Source organism: Staurois parvus, unplaced genomic scaffold, assembly GCF_062004578.1.
Source record: "Staurois parvus isolate SC_StPar_1 unplaced genomic scaffold, SC_StPar_1.0 ptg000440l, whole genome shotgun sequence".
NCBI classification, from domain to species: domain Eukaryota; kingdom Metazoa; phylum Chordata; class Amphibia; order Anura; family Ranidae; genus Staurois; species Staurois parvus.
Window position 1 is genome coordinate 3591516 of NW_028318236.1, and position 18884 is coordinate 3610399.

Sequence of the window (18884 nt, forward strand, 5' to 3'; positions counted from 1 at the left end):
TGTACTTCACAATGGTGTTTTAAACCGCCTTTTACTTCTTCATTCTTTATCATCACCTTTTATGTGCCAAAAGTACTGTTAGTGAAACCCACCACCACATGTGCTCTCACCTGGGGTATATGACCAAACCGCTAAGTGAGGTCATATAACTCTTGCGTCCTCTCTCACAGGACTAATATAATGATTCCTCAGTGGATCAGATGATTCCACTTCTCAAATGGTTATACACTTCTTAAAGTGGTTGTAAACTGAAAAAATCTAAATTGAAATGACCAGTCTACATCACACAGCATAACAGCAGAAGTCATTTGTCCATAGTCTGGCCAAGAAAGGAGCACACAGTCATCTGAAATTCTCTCTGCTTTCCTACAGTAAAAAAAACCCAACACAAGAAAAAAAATTGTGTCCCCACACTCCCTCTCCCTTGACTGACAGACTAATTGGGAGTCTCATACATGAGAGAAGGGGGTGTGTATCCTGCAGCCATCCACACAGATCACTCCCCGAAATAGTCTAGCTCCGGAATTACTCAGCGGACCATGCTGACACTATGTGCTTATCTCTACTAACAGAGGAGAGGTGATACATGCTTTCACAGGTCATCATTATCAACTGAGGGGGGTGCAAACAGCCTCACACAGATTTACCCTACAGCTGCCAGGGAGAAAGTCGATCAGGAGGATCACAATTAACCCCTCAATGACTGGCCACTGTCACTGTGTAACTATCAGGCGTTACTTGAAAGTAGGTCACTACAGTAAAAGTGCCCAACCATTGAGGGGTTAATTTTGACCCTTCTGCTCGGCTCCCTCCTCGGGAGCTGCTGGGTTAAATTTGTGAGGTTGTTTGGGCCCTGTTAGTTGATAATGATGACCTGTGAACGCATGTATCCCCCCTCCTCTTCCTCCTTTGGTAAAGATAAACACATAGTGTCAGCAGGGTCCCCCTGAATCATTCCCTGGACAGTTGCTCAGCTCCCTCCAGCCTATGAAAGTCTGCAGTCTCCGGTTCCTCAAATCCTGCCCAGTGTTTATTGGGATAACTGTGTTATCAGTCTCCTCAGGCAGATGACTCCTAATTAGTGTGTCAGTCATGGTGACACAAATTTGTTTCATGTGTCAGGTTTTTTCACTGTAGGAAAGCAGAGAGGATCTCAGATAACTGGCTGCTCCTTTTTTGGCCAGACTAGGGACAGATGACTTCTGCTGCTGTGCTGTTTAAGGAAGACTGGTCATTTCCATTTTGATTTTTTTGGGCTTACAATCACTTTTAATACTTCCTTCTTCCCACTCTTCATTCCTCCTCAGCCATACATGTAGAAAGAGAAATCGCCATACATAGCATTTTATCTTTATAAAAGCTTTATTGACCATAAAAACAAAACTCCCAGTTGCTTGCTGACGTCATGACGCTCGTAGTCCTTTGATGTTGTCCGGTAACTATACACTGGAGAAAACGACATAGATGTGATCTCTGTTTTCATATTGTGTGGAACAGTGTAGTGCGCTATAGCACTAAGTATATGTGAGCGTTATACTGGGAGGTTTGTGTTTATGGAGAATAAAGATTTTATGCGGATAAAACGCTATGTATGGCGATTTCTCTTTCTACATGTATGGCTGAGGAGGAATGAAGTGTGGGATGAAGGCAGTATTAAGAAGCCGTGCATAACCAACTGAGAAGTGGAATCATCTGATCCACTGAGGAATCATTATATTAGTCCTGTGAGAGGGGACGCAAGCGTTTTATGACCTCACTTAGCGGATTGGTCATATACCCCAGGTAAGAGCACATGTGGTGGTGGGTTTCACCTATAACAGTACTTTTGGCACATAAAAGGTGATGATAAAGAATGAAGAAGTAAAAGGAGGTTTATAACACCATTGTGAAGCACAAGGAGATATATAATAGGACTGCATAATTGTGGAATTGTTTGGATGGTTTCAATAATTTTTTGAAGTACACATTTGATGGTTTTACTAAACCCAGGACCCTGCATTCACTATATCTGATCTCCCACAGTACACAGAACATGGAAATGCAATTGGTTTAGTAAATAGAAACTGCTAAATACCTCTTCTCATCAGCCGTTAGAGGTCTTGTGACTTCTATCAGTGTCCAGTCAAGCACTGGTTAAAGCTTGTAGGAGCAGTTTTCATTCTGATTTAGGATGATGCAGAACCCCCCTGACCACTGTCTGGACAGTGCTGATTGGCCCTGTGCTGATCACATGCACTCTCCCAAAAAAAAAACAAAAACTCTCTAGCAAGAGTTTTTGTTTTCTTGAGCATGTGCTGAGTGACTCCGCACGATATGTCTCATCAGGAAAAAAGAGGGGGACACTGGAAGAAGGGGAGGATCAGAGAAGTCAGGATCAAACCGCCTTTTTACACAATGCAGAGGATTAACCTCTTAGGTTCCGCAGTGAATATAACAAGCATGCTTTACTGCACATACAGACATAATTTTTCTGTTGTGGGTTTAGTTACACTATAAGGGAAGCACAGCACTGTTGGATATGATTTTATATAATATTTTCTAAGTAGTTCTTCGTCTTGAACTTTACTTTTACTAGTTTGAGGTCATGTCCAAGTGTTCTTGATCTTGGCTTCATATTAAAAATACTGCTAGTTGATCAAATTTTAGACTTCAAGACAGGTTGCTGGCAAAGATATTCTGGCCTCAAAATACAGCACTTGAATAGGCTGGAGAGCCAAAGTCAAGATGTTTATTTTTAATCTTTTATTTATTCAAATTTGTAACTAAAATCTTCCAGTGCATTTCGGGAGCTTTAAAATGCCCCTTTCTCCAGGGCTTACGAGTCTACCCATGACGTCTGAGATGAAAAGGGAACAAACAGTAAATTACTTTCCCAACATGCTTATCAGCAAGAAAAAGAGCAAGTTACAATGTTTAACAATTTGCATTAAAAACAGAGGTTTTATTGAGAAGCAGGACTCTGCTGGACATGACTAGTTGGCTTTTTGGCCCTTCATTCCATAACACCCTCATATAACATTATACCTTTGCTAACAGTCGACGCTGTATGTTCTCATGGTCTCATCTTCAGAAGTATCGTACTTCATTGTCAAGACTGAACTGGTTCTTGTTAATGCACTTCAATTCAAAGCTCTGTTTACTAATCACATCGATGATATGTGCTATAAACATGAAACATCAACATTTCACAGAACATGGACTGGCACTTTCCAAGTACAATGCAAATCTCCCCATTGTAAATAAGTATAATGGATTTCCAGCTTTGGGTCTCTTATGGCAGAGTCTACCTTCAAAACCATGTCAATGCTGCTTTCTTTTTTACAAGCTTGCGCTTCCATATTTTGTTACTTTATTAGATGTAAAAATTTGTAGATCACCTAAAAGGACCTCTTGGTGACTTGGTACAATTACTCTAGTCTGCTTATGTTTCTTTAGTGAGATAAAATAAAGTATTTGCCGTACAGGCACTGCAGTGTTTTCAGTGAGTCAGCTGACTCATGGACTTGTTTTGTGGGAAGAAGCTCTAATGCCGGCCATACATGGGTCGAAATTCGGGCCTAAGAATAATCGGCCGATTTTCGCTGTTAGTGGGTCAATGGCAGTGGCTGATTTTTGTGGTTCCTCCCCTTTTCGGTGATCAGGCATGTTGGAAAATTCGTGAAAAACAACTGATTTTCGACTCCGTGATGGTCAAATCGTACAATCGTTTTTTTTCGAAAAGAATATGCGCATGAGCCGTGACCTGGAAGGAACAGAAGTTTTGCCTGTTATATGGGGTGAACTTTATGACTTGGTCAGCCAATTTTCCAAATCATTGATGGCACCATCGGATTACCGAGCGAACGACGTTTTTGATTTTTAGACGAAAAATTGTTCAGAATTCGACCCATGTATGGCCTCCATAAAGCAAGCTTATCCGACCTGCGGCCCACGTCCGCTATGAATGTAGCCCAACAAAAAAATCGTAAAACTTACTTAAAAATTTTATTTTTGGGTGGGGGGAATTTTTTTGTAAAAATGCATTTACACTTAAAGAACAAATGCCACTGAAAAAAAATTTGACAGTGCCTCTTTACTGGACTTTGAGAAGTTTTATTATTCCAAAGAAAAATATCCCACTGTTCACAATTACCTTATTCATGTCATCAATTTTCAGCAGCACCTATATTTGTGAGCGACTATTTTCAGGGATGAAGCATACGAAGGGCAAAATTAAAACAAAAATATCTGATGAGAGAATTCATTGGAAATTGCTATTCCATCCTTCGAACCAGATATGGATGGGTTAGGGTTGAATATCGCACTCGTTTTATGTTGCCCTCTTTTAATTTTATAATAAAAAATGAAGCGTTATTGCTCAGACAGGTACGTTATCAATATTGGTGATCTGCCAGACTTTTTCTGCTCATCGGCTATCCTTATTGTCAATGAATTCTATGTGTGGCCCAAGACCATTCCTCTTCTTCCAATGTGGTCCAGGAAAGTCAAAAGATTAGACATCCAAGCTGTAAAGCATTCCAACAAAAAAAAAAAACCAATGGCCAAAAGAAGATTATATCTGAATTTAAAGTATTGTATGCTATTCAACTGTAAATACTGTCCTTGTATTCCCCAGCTGCTACATAAAAGCAGGGGAGGAGGTGGAGTAGCTGGGCCAGCACAGAGAGTACTTTTATAGATTTATTTATTACAGGTACTTATATAGCGCTGTCAATATACGTAGTGCTTTACATATATATTGTACATTCACATCAGTCCCTACTCCTCAAGGAGCATGCAATCTAAGGTCCCTAACTTACATTCATACATAATCATACTAGGGCCAATTTAGACAGGAGCCAATTAAATTAGACGTTCACTTTGCAATTGCACCACTGGGTCCTATCCCTCCGTCGTACCTCTACATACCCTTACCGCAAAACACCCTTTGAACACGCCTGTCAGCATTCCCCAGGGTCCCCTGGTCTCATTTCTGTAATTTATGCCTCCCTTAACAGTAGGTGCTCCTCACCACCCCTGTCTTATGTCTCTCAATGGGAGCGAGATCTGGGTGTCTCGATTGCGGCGGATTATTGGCGTAGGGCCTGGGGGATGGTGGCGAAATGTTCATTCAATACAGTCACTCTTGTGGCAGCCTACAAAGTTCTACTGCGGTGGTACTGGGTCCCGGCTCGGACTGCTCACTTTAATCTGACTGGCGGAGATAGGTGTTTCCAGAACTGTGGTCTACGCGGGGACGTCTTGCACATTTGGTGGTCGTGCCCGCGATTGATAGGCTTCTGGTCTAGGATTTTTGGTTTGCTACAAACGCTATTTCATTTTACGGTCCGTAGGGATGCAAAGGTGGCCCTCCTGCATTGCCCAATTTTGGGTCTGTCTAGGTCTCAGCAGAAATTGGCATCCTACCTATTTATTTCGGCCAAACGTGCTATAGCTCAAGCTTGGAGAACCCCTTCGGTTGTCTTCCAGGGGGTGAAGACCCGGATGAATGCTATGTTATTCAATGAACAGATGTCTAGCGTTCTTAATGATTCTCATCTGAGATTCCTTAAGGTTTGGGAACCTTGGATACGCTATTCCTTGCCATCCCTGCCTCCTACTAGTTATGGCCTCCTATAGTCGCTGCCTGTGCTAGCCCTGGATCTGTGATCCTTCTAGTTTCCCTTCTTTCATGTTTTATTTCTGATTCCCTTTTTTCTTTTTTTTCTTTTTTTTTTTTTTTTTCTTTTTCTTTTCTTCTAACCTTTTTTCTTTCCTCTATTTCCGATATTATGTTGGATTACTGCTGTATTTGGTTCGGCTTTTTTTTTTTTGCCGTCCCTCATTGGACATTTCGTCATTTGACGAATACAAGTCAGCAGGATGTCTCTGTTTATGTGTTATTGTTCTGCTCTGCCCCAGCGTGGGCGTATTTTGAGCTTGTTGTATTCTTAAAACAAAACTTTCTTAATAAAAATATTGAAACAGAAGTTAGACATTCACAGGTGTGCACTCCTGTCTTTCACCTAACACCTTGTTTTTTTAATCAGTACAAGGCATTCTCTGATTGGACAAAGTGGAGAGGAATGGCGGTGACATCACAATCTTTACCTTTTCCAATCAGGTAATGCCTTGGATTCACTGAAAAAAATACAAATATTTCTATGAATGGTGGCAGTGCAAGCTACTCCCTGTGGTCAGTGTGCAGAGCAAAAGCTGCTCAGCAGAGGATCCAGAGGGCTGTGGTTATTGCTATAGCAGCACCGACTACTACTGTAATTTTCAGCTTCCCCAGCGGCCACTCAAGTGTGAGGTATACATACTTATATTGGTCCAAGCTGCACCAATGTAAGTATGCAATGAAGATTATACGTGGCATTCAGCTTTAAAATTCTTGATTTTTCTGTGCTTTTTAAATTTTTTTTATTTGTTTTTACACTGGTGACTGGGAACTTGTCATCCACTTTAAATATTTTAAAGGCCTGCCAAGGAACAGATGCCACAAGACCTCTATTAACTCTCTGATAATAGTTTGAATGTACTCCTTGACCCCTGGCTTTTCTAATATCAGGGGTGCCAGTTGCTTTTCCGTTTTCCAGTGAGACTGCATCAGCATCAGTGATTAGGAAGAGTAGTCTAACCGGACAGAGGAATACCAGTAAGTAGCAGGATTTCATCCTCTATCTGCTAATGGAAGGGAATGTTTAAAGTGGTTGTAAACCTCAGAAATGAAATATGAACAAAGCCTATTCCTCTATAGTTTGTACTTGTCTCAAATAAAAGCACGGTCATTTCTGCCTGCTGCTTTGTTCCTCTATCAGCACGAATCACTTCTGACAAGTTTTCCTGACACCAAGAGAAAAAATGGTGACGGGAGGGACCTTCAGCAGATTGACAGCCTCAGCTCTGTTTCTGTGAGCTCTGTGGAGGGGGGGATTGTCTCCTTCCTCCAATCAGCTCTCAGAGCTCACCCCACTGAGCTCTTCTGTGTGTAACTTCAGCTCACCACCCCTTTTTTTCTGAACTCTCAGACAAGCTTTAAAATTCAGCACTTTAAAAGGATGTAGAGAAGAGAAAATTGCAAATAAACAGATACATTGTATGTAGGAGGATTTGTTTCATCTCTCTTTATCACCTGAGGCCAGTCGCTTCACTGGTTATACATAAGCGTTTATGACCACTTTAAAATGATGTCCAGGTTCGCTTCAACAACCACTGACTGCACACTTGACAGTTACTGAATGAGCGTGTGTACAGTTACTGAAGCCGTGTGTTATGGGACAGATTTCTAACAAACCAATGCCTGCGCGACCTTTAAATCTGAGAAGAATACTCCTATGGCTGCAGTTGTGTTACAAGGTGATCTTGGAAAGTTTGGATAAAAGAAGCGCTCTAGAAAAATCAAGTTGGCACTTAATCTTGTTAATCGCAGTGTGTATACATTTTGCACATATCTTTTCCCTTTCCAAAACGATGTTTTGATTGGTTAATGAAGCAGTGTCCATGAAGCACCCCTCGTGACGGTTAACAAATGCTCATTAACAGCTAGCAAAGGCCATATGTCGCAGCACTGTGGACAGCTTGTGAGGAGCTGTCTGAGAATCACCACCAAGGTCACATTCAGTCAGCCAGTCGGTAATTAGCTCCATGGAAGTGGGTTACGCAATGTAGCCACCTGCCTCTGCAGGAATAGAGGACACTTTCTACAGATAAAGGAACGCTATTTGCTTAGTAAAACATTGTTAGAGCTGTAGAGAATTGCTTGGCTACGGCAAACACCGACCATGGTTCAGCTACAATCACCCAGAGCCTACCTACATGCTGATCAATAAAACTGGCATTTATGTACTATCTCAAAAAGAAATTGGGTCCATGAATGAGCACAGAAGCCACATTCTGATCCGCACTAAGCCAAGAACCCTGAGCACTAAACCAATACCTTTGATCACTAAACCAAGATCCTTGAGCACTAAACCAAGAACCTTGAGCACAAAACCAAGAACCTTGAGCACAAAACCAAGAACCTTGAGCACAAAACCAAGAACCTTGAGCACAAAACCAAGAACCTTGAGCACAAAACCAAGACCCTGAGCACTAAACCAAGAACCTTGAGCACAAAACCAAGAACCTTGAGCACAAAACCAAGACCCTGAGCACTAAACCAAGAAACCTGAGCACTTAACCAATACGTTTTAGCACCAAAGATCCTTGAGCGCTAAACCAAGAACCCTGAGCACTTAATCAATACATTTTAGCACCAAAGAACCTTGAGCACAAAACCAAGAACCCTGAGCACTTAACCAATACGTTTTAGCACCAAACAAAGAACCTTGAGCATTTAACCAATAAGTTTGAGCACTAAACCAAAAACTATGAGCACTTAACCAAGACTATTCAGCACTAAACCAGGAACCTTGAGCACTAAACCAAGAATCTTCTGCATTAAAGCATGAACTTTCAACACTATTGCTTTAGTATTTTTACTTCAAGTCTAAACTCCAGGCGAACAGCTAAATACATACGTATAAGGGATCCAAGAAAAAACACACCACTCTAGACACTAAACTTCCATGGTGTTTATTGGGTGCCAAACAGGGAGCCTGTCTCCAAACTGAGTGCTGTAACTGTGAGAAATGGAAGGTCTTACACCAAAAACATCACTGGGTAAAACGTCATTCAGCCACAATTGGCCAGCAGCTGGTCTCCACCCAGGAACTGATGCATTTCACCCGGATGGGCTTAGTCAAAGAGAATAGACCATAAGGGGGAAATACATTAGCCATATAAAAGGGATCTGTTTTATCTGCCAAAAGATTTATGTTTCCACCCTGTTCTGAGATTTACACAATCCTGCCAGATAGCACAGCCAGGTTTTTGCAGCTCCACAGTCAGCAGCTTACCAAAGTCATTGCAGGCTGCGGCTGAACAATGCTGAATGCTGTACTGAGTGGTACTCCTGTTTAGGGCCCTATGAATTCACAAACAAATACCCAGCATGCAAGTATTCTGTTCAACCCTACACACATAGAATCCTTAAAGTGAGTACTACTCAGTACAGCATTCAGCCGCAGTCTGCAATAGACTTTTAACAGGCTGCAGACAGCATAGCTGGATGTAGCACCTGTCCTCCCAGGTGCTCTAGAAGAGCCTTTCTCAACCAGGGTACCTTGAGGTTTCTTTAGGGGTGCCTTGGCAAAATGTCTAAAATTTGCCCAAAACTTGTATACAAGCCAGCAGGTGGAACGAGCCTGCCTTTTAGTTACAAAAAAGCTATAAGTTTTCATTGGGCACCATTACAATCTTTTAACTGCTGGCGTCCTGACAACCAAAGACATCATCTGTTGATAAGAAGGATGTGAGCTGCGTGCACAGCATCCTTGTTTGCCCCTCTCCATCAATACTGGGGTCACATTAGCTCAGTGATGGAGAAAAACTGAGGGAGAGGAGAAACCCTGGAATACTAGTCAGTACCAGTCTGCAAAAGTGTATTTGCTTTGGAAGAATAAATCACCTCCAATGTTGGGTGTCCTACATGTGTGGATATTGCTGCATTATATAAAAGTAGTAGAATCGTTTTTCAAAATTTAGAATGGGGTGCCCTTTTCAAATTATGGACAGTCTAGATGCACCCTGTTTTAGAATGGGGTGCCTCAAGACTGTCCATAATTTTAAAGGGTACCTTTTGAGAAACACTGCTCTAGAATGCCAGGAGGGATGCACAGCAGCTAGAGGCTGAAGGGGTGGAAATGTGAGATACCCTTGCATCATGGATCATGTTATTAAAGTGACAGCCTGTATCTTCATGAATATTGCATATTTAGGAGAAAAACTACTCTTTCTTTCTTTTTTAAACTATCTACTTCTTTACACAGCATTTGATAATGACGTGGTTTCAGTGTCCAACTCCTCCCGCTATATTGAAGACCCTGGATTCGGATATAAAGACTTTGCAAGAAGGGGAGAGGAACACCTGCCTACATTCCGAGCACATGTATGTGTCTGCAGTTTTGTTTACATATTGTCTGTACACACAGTATATATACAGTATATATAACCACGCTGTGGTTATCTGGAGTTTGTAACGTTCATATGACCATCCTGGTGTCAATCGTAGCATTACAAGACTATATAGGAGTAGACCAACGTACAGCCAATCAGAACATTTATGAACTTTCAGGACTGACAGCGATGGATAAGCTAAATTAACCTGTAGACTCGTCATTGAAGAAAAACTCCAAAAATTGATATAAAATAACTGGCAAGCCATATTGTAACTTCAAGTTTTTAAAGTGTATGTAAACCCAAAATCTATTTTCAGTATGTTTTGAAATCATGCCTCATTGTATAGAGTTTTCTTATGCAAATACTTTTTTTTGTTGGTCTGTTGCAAAAATTGTTCCCTGGTGATCCTGCCAGTGAAATCCCTTCCTGTTTCATGCTGCTAAAAATAATTAGCACTGTTTTGCAAGCTCCTTCAGTTGCTCATTGGACTACCCATCTGACTGGTGTGATAGGCAATATGAACAAGTGCCTGCCGGCTGACAACGCTGCTTCTGATTGCGAGGTTGCGACTTAGTGTTGTCAACAGCAAACAGAAAGTGCTGCTACTGGCAGGTTCCCCAGGTAAGAGACATTGCAACATATTCCCAAAGAAAATGGTATTCATTGAGACCTAATACCAAACATACTGAAATAGATTTTGGTTTACATACAGTAAAGCCTAAGTGCCTAAGTTTTTAGTTTTTTTTTGTAATTCCTTTATGGCATTTTGCATTTAAGACATAATAGCCAGAGAAATATAAAACAACATAAAAATGTATAAAGACTACAAAGTAAATGGCAGTATACAGGTCAAGAGAGACCAATAGTCGGGTAAACAATTGTCAATGCAATATAGGGCAGAGTAGGCAGGAACATATAGAGAACCGCTACATGGTACTAAGTGGACCCTAGCAGTAGAAATAGTGATGGTGCACAGACAAATATCCAATTGGACAGGTCACAATAAGATCCAGACCTTCCCGGAGTCCACGGCCAGGGAAAGGAAACCCCACCAAGGGCCTGGGAACAAACTAAAATAACAATTTGAATATGAAAAATCCCCGTCAATTAAAGATTAACTTTGGAAATTGCGGTTCCACAAAGGGGGTCACTAGAAGACAGAAGAGAAAGAGAAGGGAGAGGAGAAACACGTTTGGAAAGGAGAAACACGTTGGGAAAGGAATAGAGGAAATAAGGGAAACCAAAGAAGAACCAGACGGGAATAGACCAGGAGAAGGGGGAACATGTAAAGAAAACAGGATAAGACAGAGCAACCCTACCACCCAAGGGCCCAGATAGATCCCAAACCGGATAGCGGCTATGTCAGGCCCACGCAAACCAAATCAAGGGGACGCCCGAAGATAAGAATCAGTGTAGACAATATTGCCAAGGCCTCCAAGTATCTCTAAATACCTCTCCACGGTTATACAGAGAGGCCGTAAGGTCCTTCATATCTCGCAGCTCATTGACCTTAGCGAACCAAAGGGACCTTGTGGATGGACTAAGTGCCTAAGTTTAGTCAAAACGTAAAAAAAACTAATCACAAGGGAGAGTACTTACAGTCAGTGAGTCCCTTGTGGTGCTCGATACGGTTTTAGTTGAAATCTGAAGTCCTCTAATCTCCTTCTCCACCACAACCCTAACCTAATGTGATAGACCTGTCATAGGCCCTCGTTCAACTATGCCCATTTTTTCCGCTCCCCTCTCCACTATTCATGAATGCTGTACTATAGCTTCTATCAGTGAAAAGCATTCTATGAATGGAGGAATGAAAGGATTGCCTCCTTCATTTGTAGATCATTTTACATTCATAAACGCTTTAGTACAGCTTCTATGTATGAAGGAAAGGGTGGGCATAGCCGGCACTGTTATGCCTGTGACAGGTCCCTCGGCTCATATTAACCCCGCAGCATTGGAAGATTACGGTTGCAAGGGTAAGGTGGGGATCAGAGGACCTTGAGCACTAAACCAAGAATCTTCTGCATTAAAGCATGACCTTTCCGCACTATTGCTTTAGTATTTTTACTTTAAGTCTAAACTCCAGGCGGACAGCCAAATACATATAAGGCATCCAAGAAAAGCCACACCACTCCAGACACTACACTTCCATGGTGTTATTGGGTGCCAACCAGGGAGCCTGTCTCCAAACCTAGTGCTGTAACTGTGAAAAATCAAAGGTCTTACACCAAAAACATCACTGGGTAAAACTTCATTCAGCCGCAGTTGACCAGCAACTGGTCCCCACCCAGGATCTGATGCGTTTCACCCTGATGGGCTTAGACAAGGAGATTAGCCCATAGAGGTGAAATGCGTTCGCCCATAAGGGATCTGTTTTATCCATGTGCACTCATCAGAGGACTTTGGATTTCCATTAAAACTATTGCCAGTAGCACAAACACATTGCATTGATTGTAAGAACCATACCTTATGCTTATATTTTATTTAAATCCTAAGCTAAAACTACAGTTAAAATTTTAAAGTGCTTTTCCTTTGCAACCTACAACCAACCACCGTTTTCTTTAGTTGTCAGAAAAACATAAATTTCCTCCCTTGTTTGTTGCAGGACTACTCTTGGGAAGACCATGGATTCTCACTGGTAAATAGGCTTTATTCTGACATCGGCCACCTTCTAGATGACAAATTCCGAATGGTCTACAATCTCACCTACAACACCATGGCCACGCACGAAGACGTCGACACCACCATGTTAAGAAGAGCCTTGTTTAACTATGTCCACTGTATGTTTGGAATCAGGTACGTATAGAAAGGTGGAGTGCTAAAGATAATATTGCATGTGTTATAAATAAAAAAGACTATATTAAAGCAGAACATTTTCCTATTTTGTGATCAGATGGGGGGAAGAAACAAAAATTATGTCTGTGACTACACTAGGGAGATTTTTTCTCACTTTCTGTCCCTGTGACACCCATACAAGAAATGGGGGGAAGTGGTTTTCACCAGTATGGGAAGGCACAGGCAGCAATAAAAATGTTTCAGCACAAGAGGTTCACAAAGTTGCTATCACTCACCACTGTGGAGGAGAGGTGAGGCTTTTGCTCGATGCTTCATCCATCTGCATTGCTGGATGCTGCATCAATCTAGGTAGGTCATGCCTTTCTGATGAAGTGCTATCGCACGAAACGCGATGAAGGGGCCTGCACACCGTGACATCCATTTGCACATTGGTCAGTAATCTGTTTTCACTTGTTTTTATTTATACTTGAGTTATTCTACCACGTGGATTAATAAACACCAATTTTAAACTACTGCACTATGGGCTATTTTTTGCTGGCTCCCTGGTGAGCCTCACATCCATTCCAGAGCCCAAGCATCAGGAGTCTGTGACACATGATACCACCCTAAGGATGACGCACTCCATGATGTAAGCTGCCCAGTACCCAGTCCAATTCCTAGAGGGAAACAACGGTTTGGCTGCCCTACACCCATAAGGGAAGGAGAGTCCGCTAAGACGGCACAGCTCATCCATCCCATCCCATGATGGGGACCTCTGGTTTATGTATCACAGGCGTATTGAAAATACGCATCTGGGGAGTGCACATTTTCACTATTTGTCACCAGACCACAGGATCAGAAAGTCACTAGCAACTCCTGAATAATTCACTCAACACGAACTGTCACCTTTTTTTTATTTATTTATTATTTTTAATATCCTATTGTGGTACTTCTTTTATCCATATGATTTTGTGAACATATTGAATATAGCATATTTCAGTGGAGTATACACATTTGATTCAGCGCTGCACTTTCTATATACAATCTAGGTAGGTATGATTTGGGGAAAAATGCCTAGAATTCAGATGTTTCATTCAGAGGGGCCTTGACACCCATTCTACATGCTGGCTGTGTTTTTTATTGCTCCTGCATTCACCCCGGGCTGCACACAGGCAGCCTATAGAGGTGGAATACGATGCATTGGCTGCACGGACGCAGCCACATATCAAAATTTGATATGCATGCAAGAATGGGTGTATGGATCCGAACGCCCGCTACCTGCATTCAGATCTGTGCACCCACTCCAGCACACACGTCAAATTTTCAGATGCAGCTATATCTCTGCAGCCACTGTGTTCGCATCCACCTCTGTAGGTTGCCTGCACACATCTCTGGCTCAGTGCACTCAGAATGGGTGTCAATGCCCATCTGAATAAAGCCTAAACCTGTCATAAAGAAATACAGGGACTGCCATTGCTGGCCTCAAAGTTGATTGGTTATTATTCTCTCTGTCTTGAGTCATAATCAGCGGGACACAAAGGGAGATAATCTCCCCTGCAGGGACACACACCAAACCGATCCTGACAGAGGTTCTATCCCTTCCATATTCAGAATTGAAAAGAAAGTTTGGCTTTAAATTCACCTTAAAATATGGATCTCTTCTAAGTTACAACTTTGTTTTTATTAATGAGATAGTATTGTTCTATTGTTCATAGCAGATCTGTGATCAATGTTGCTTCCATCTATTGGTTTATGAGCAGACAAAGCCTGTGTAATGATTAATAAATCTCTTCCCACTAGCCGTGGTACAGTACGGGTGAAATTGGCTGTGCACTTAATTTTCTCTGTCTGACCTCATTTTGCCCAGGTACGATGACTATGATTATGGGGAAGTTAATCAATTACTTGAGAGAAGCCTCAAGGTTTACATTAAAACTGTGACCTGTTACCCCGAGCGAGCCACAAAACGCATGTATGACAGCTATTGGCGTCAGTTCAAACACTCTGAAAAGGTGAGTAAGCCAAATGCTGAACCCGATTCCACAGCAGTGCTGAATAGATTGTGAGCAGCAGAAGTCTCTATCAATGAATCGGGTTCTTTTTTTTATTCCTTTGCTCTTTCTTGACCAGAGGTCATTGAAGCCTAGATGCCCAGAATAGTATCAGTATGCATCATTTAAAATACTGTGAAACCCTCAGCTTTTAAAAAAGCACTGGCACTGTACTAATGACACTGGGCAGGAAGGGGTTAACATGTGGGGCGATCAAAGGGTTAATCTCTGCTTCCCAGAGATAGAAAGTGCACACCCCTGCTGACAGGAGTGTTGTTTACACACAGATCTCTCCCCTGTCAGCTGCTCCCCCGATCACCGAGTCCTGGCCATGAATCACTAGCCATGACCCGGTGGTCGATAGCTTCAGGAGCAAATGGCAGCACGGAAAATGCAAAATCGTGTGTGTGTGTGTATTAATGTGTGTGTGTGTATGTGTATTAATATGTATGTGTGTGTGTGTATGTGTATTAATATGTATGTGTGTGTGTGTATGTGTATTAATATGTATGTGTGTGTGTATGTGTATTAATATGTATGTGTGTGTGTGTATGTGTATTAATATGTATGTGTGTGTGTATGTGTATTAATATGTATGTGTGTGTATATGTATTAATATGTATGTGTGTGTATGTATGTGTATTAATATGTATATGTGTGTGTGTATATGTATATGCGTGTGTGTATATATATATATATGTGTGTGTGTGTGTGTGTGTGTGTGTGTGTGTGTGTGTGTGATTTTGCACCCGGTGGTCGACAGCTTCAGGAGCCAAAGGCAGCACGGAAAATGCAAAATCACATATATATGTGTGTGTGCGCGCGATTTTGCACAACCGCCATGTAGCAGTTCTTCAGCTATGGGGTGGTCAGCAAGTGGTTAACACATTGAGCACAATAAAAAAAAAAAAAAAAAAACATTCCCCAGTAAATGCTTTTACAGTTCTTACACAAGAACTTGCAAGTTTCAATGCTGCTGCCTTCTGCTCTTTCAGTGCAGCTTACCTGAACTTCTGGTCTTCACATAAGAGATAACAGTGGACAGTGTAGTCTAGGATCAGTTTGTTAGCTTGGAGAAGGGAGTGGGGCAGAGCAGGGGAACTCTTTGCAATATCAGGCTATGGGGCTGTGTGTTTCTATTAATGCACACAGTATAGGAAGACACAACTCTGCTCCCTGCATGCAGGGGTAACTCCATAGGATGCTGCAAGAGCGCCACCCTGAAACCGGAAACCAGGTGCAGCAGTCATGCACCAGCTTAAACTTGAACATAGGCAAGCATTAAATATAAAGAAGCTACATACTCAGTAAGTGATTAGATCAGCTGCTAAAAGTGCTAAAAAAAACTATGGTATTTCTTCCAAAAAAAAATGTAAAATTTTGCAGCATGCCATCTCTTAAATGTAGAGGTTTTGTTTTAATTTTGCAAGCTTTTTTTTCTTTATTTTCACCTGATGATTCAGCCAGTAACACACTTCCTAGGGTGTCTCCACTCCTCTGAATGGGCAACGGAGCCACCTTCAGACATCAGCATTGTGAATCTGGAGAAAGGGTTGTGTTAGATGAACTATCAGATTTAGAGATGAGTCAGTTGTCAGTATTAAATGTTTTGTCTCACCCCTCTGCCGCTTTTGCTGGACAGCTTGATCTGCTAAGGGAAGTGGAAAAGTAACAGACTTTCTGGCTGGATCACCAGGTAAAAATTAAGGTTAAAAAAGAAACCCAATGCAGCCATCACATTTAAAGTGGAAGGCAAGTCAAAACATAACAAAGCTTAAATCTACTCCTACCCCATTCTACGCATATTCTATCTACCCTGTAAAGATGTGTATACATACTTATTCTGCAGTCGCTCCGGTTTGGTCACATGATGATGTCAGCCATAGGCTTACTATGGGGCATCTGTTGTGAGCTATTCCTCCTCTACACTGAAGCCGGCACTGAGACCCGAACATGTGACCGGACCGGAATGCTTTCAGAATTGGTAAGTATAAGCATCTTTCTTTTTCCAGGGTAGATAGAATAAATTTAGAATGGAGATGGGAGTAGAGTTAAGCTTCGTTAGGTTTTGACTTGCCTTCCACTTTAAATGTGATGACTGCATTAGTTTTTTTTGTAGTTTTTTTTTATACCTTCCACTGGGTGCCTGCCTTCCACTTTATGAATTAATTAGATGTAATATATTTTTGTTTTTGGGTTTAACTGCTTTAACTTGACAATAACTCTGACTAATGTGCCCACCTAACAGTTTTTACATTGTTTAGAGGTTGTTTTAATACATATTAATCTTTTGTTTTTCATTATAAGCTGAGAAATTGACAGATTTTTTATAGCATTTTTTTAGTTTGTACATAGTTGCACAAAAACCATGTGAACTTTTTACTTTTACTAACCTTTTTCACTCAGTGTACTGCACAATGACTGGAGAAGGAAGAACCGTTCAAACCTTGTGTATTTACCATGATTGACTGCTATGGTGATCAGCTGATTGAGACCAAGGCAAATAGTTTCCAGTCATTAGAGTAGGCCAGAGGCTGACATTGACAACACATTGTCAGAACTAGGAGCGTGAACAGATGCACGCTCCTAGTTCTAAAGTGTTATGTTGATTAATGTTCTCACAGCACTGGGAACTATGCCTAAGAATGGCAAATTTTCTCCATGGGCATTTGTTGTTTTTCACCTAAATCGTTACTCTGTATTCTAAAGCCAGGGCCATGCTAGCAGCACTATCACTGGCAATCACAACGCCCGGGGGTGGGGCTGGGTGCGTTGTGCTGAGACAAGCAGTGAAAAAGAGGTTTATCAGTAGTTACAACCCTCCTTCCTTTCCATAAAGAAGCAAGCTGCCCTGCACAGGGTGACAACCCTGCAATGATTTATCTGTAGTAGAATTAGCGTTGTCACCCTGTCAAAGTAAGTAACCCTCACTGACAGGATCATCAGGTTTTTCATATATTATGGGGCTAGTTCTTGTTTTTAAAAGAGAAGTACAGCCAAAGCTCTTTTGGCTGTACTTCTCCTGTGGATCACAGGAGTGAAGTTCGTTCTGCACTCCTGTGACCCGTTTTCAGCTTACAACGGACTGAAGTTTGCTGTCGGCGACGTTACTCAGCCGGACCAGGCTACCTTCAAAGTCGGCATCCACCCCAGAGTCTGGAGTGGCGTCTGGCTCAGCCTCTCAGCGAAGCTCTGAGAGCCTGAGCCAGCTTTACCTTCCCCCTCCACTGGGGGGGGCTGAACAGACCGCGGTGACTGACAGTCCCACTCTTTGCTCAGAGCGGCTGTGAGAACTCAGGGATCATGTGATCACTGAATTCTCACACTTAGAGCCGGAGGGGGACAGGTGCTGCATTCACCTAGGTCAGGGGTGGGCAACTGTGGCCCTTCAGCTGTTGGTCCCATCGTGCCTCTGCCTTTGGGAGTCATGCTTGTAATTCTTAGTTTTGCAGTGCCTCATGGGATTTGTAGTTCTACAACAGCTGGAGGGCCACAGTTGCCCACCCCTGACCTAGGTGAATATAACTAGGGAATAAAAAAGCCCTTCTTCTCTTTTAAATACAAATTTTTATAGCATGAAATACAAAATTTTGTAGCATGAAAGTGTATCTGTGTACTTTAATATGTAATAGATTGTGAGTGTGTTACAGAAAAAACTATTGTATGAACTGTTTGTGAATGAATCACACAACACATCTTTAATACAATTGCATGTCATTGGCCGACTCTTTTGTTGTCTTCTCTCACTCACTTCTCCTGTGTTTCCAGGTCCATGTCAATCTGCTCCTAATGGAGGCCCGCATGCAGGCTGAACTCCTGTACGCTCTGCGAGCAATCACCCGACACTTGACCTGAGATTCGGCATATCACCCGGGACATGCCAGCAACATCACCATTCAGTTCAACCGCAAGAGAGGCCCCTGTCATGTAGCATCAAACATATGCATTTCTCGTGTCAGTGCTGGCCCACTCAATGTGGCAGTAATGTGCAATCATCTGTGTTCTATTTTCTACAATGCTTTATCTTTACTAATGTTAGCAAAATGGCACTACTATAAAATATATTTTTTTTTTTTCTTT

The 18884-nt window shown here is 41.9% G+C and overlaps 1 protein-coding gene across 3 annotated transcripts in view; it reads left to right on the plus strand.

Annotated features, from left to right (window-relative positions):
- Positions 1 to 18884, plus strand: part of SESN3 (sestrin 3) — a 165525-nt gene extending 146641 nt beyond the window's left edge. For all 3 annotated transcript variants that reach the window (XM_089687932.1, XM_089687934.1, XM_089687933.1), the window contains 4 exons: positions 9852 to 9970; positions 12584 to 12774; positions 14621 to 14765; positions 18573 to 18884. In XM_089687932.1, the coding sequence (XP_089544058.1) occupies positions 9852 to 9970; positions 12584 to 12774; positions 14621 to 14765; positions 18573 to 18659 (542 nt within the window). In that variant the 3' untranslated portion in view covers positions 18660 to 18884. The remainder of the gene's footprint in view (positions 1 to 9851; positions 9971 to 12583; positions 12775 to 14620; positions 14766 to 18572) is intronic.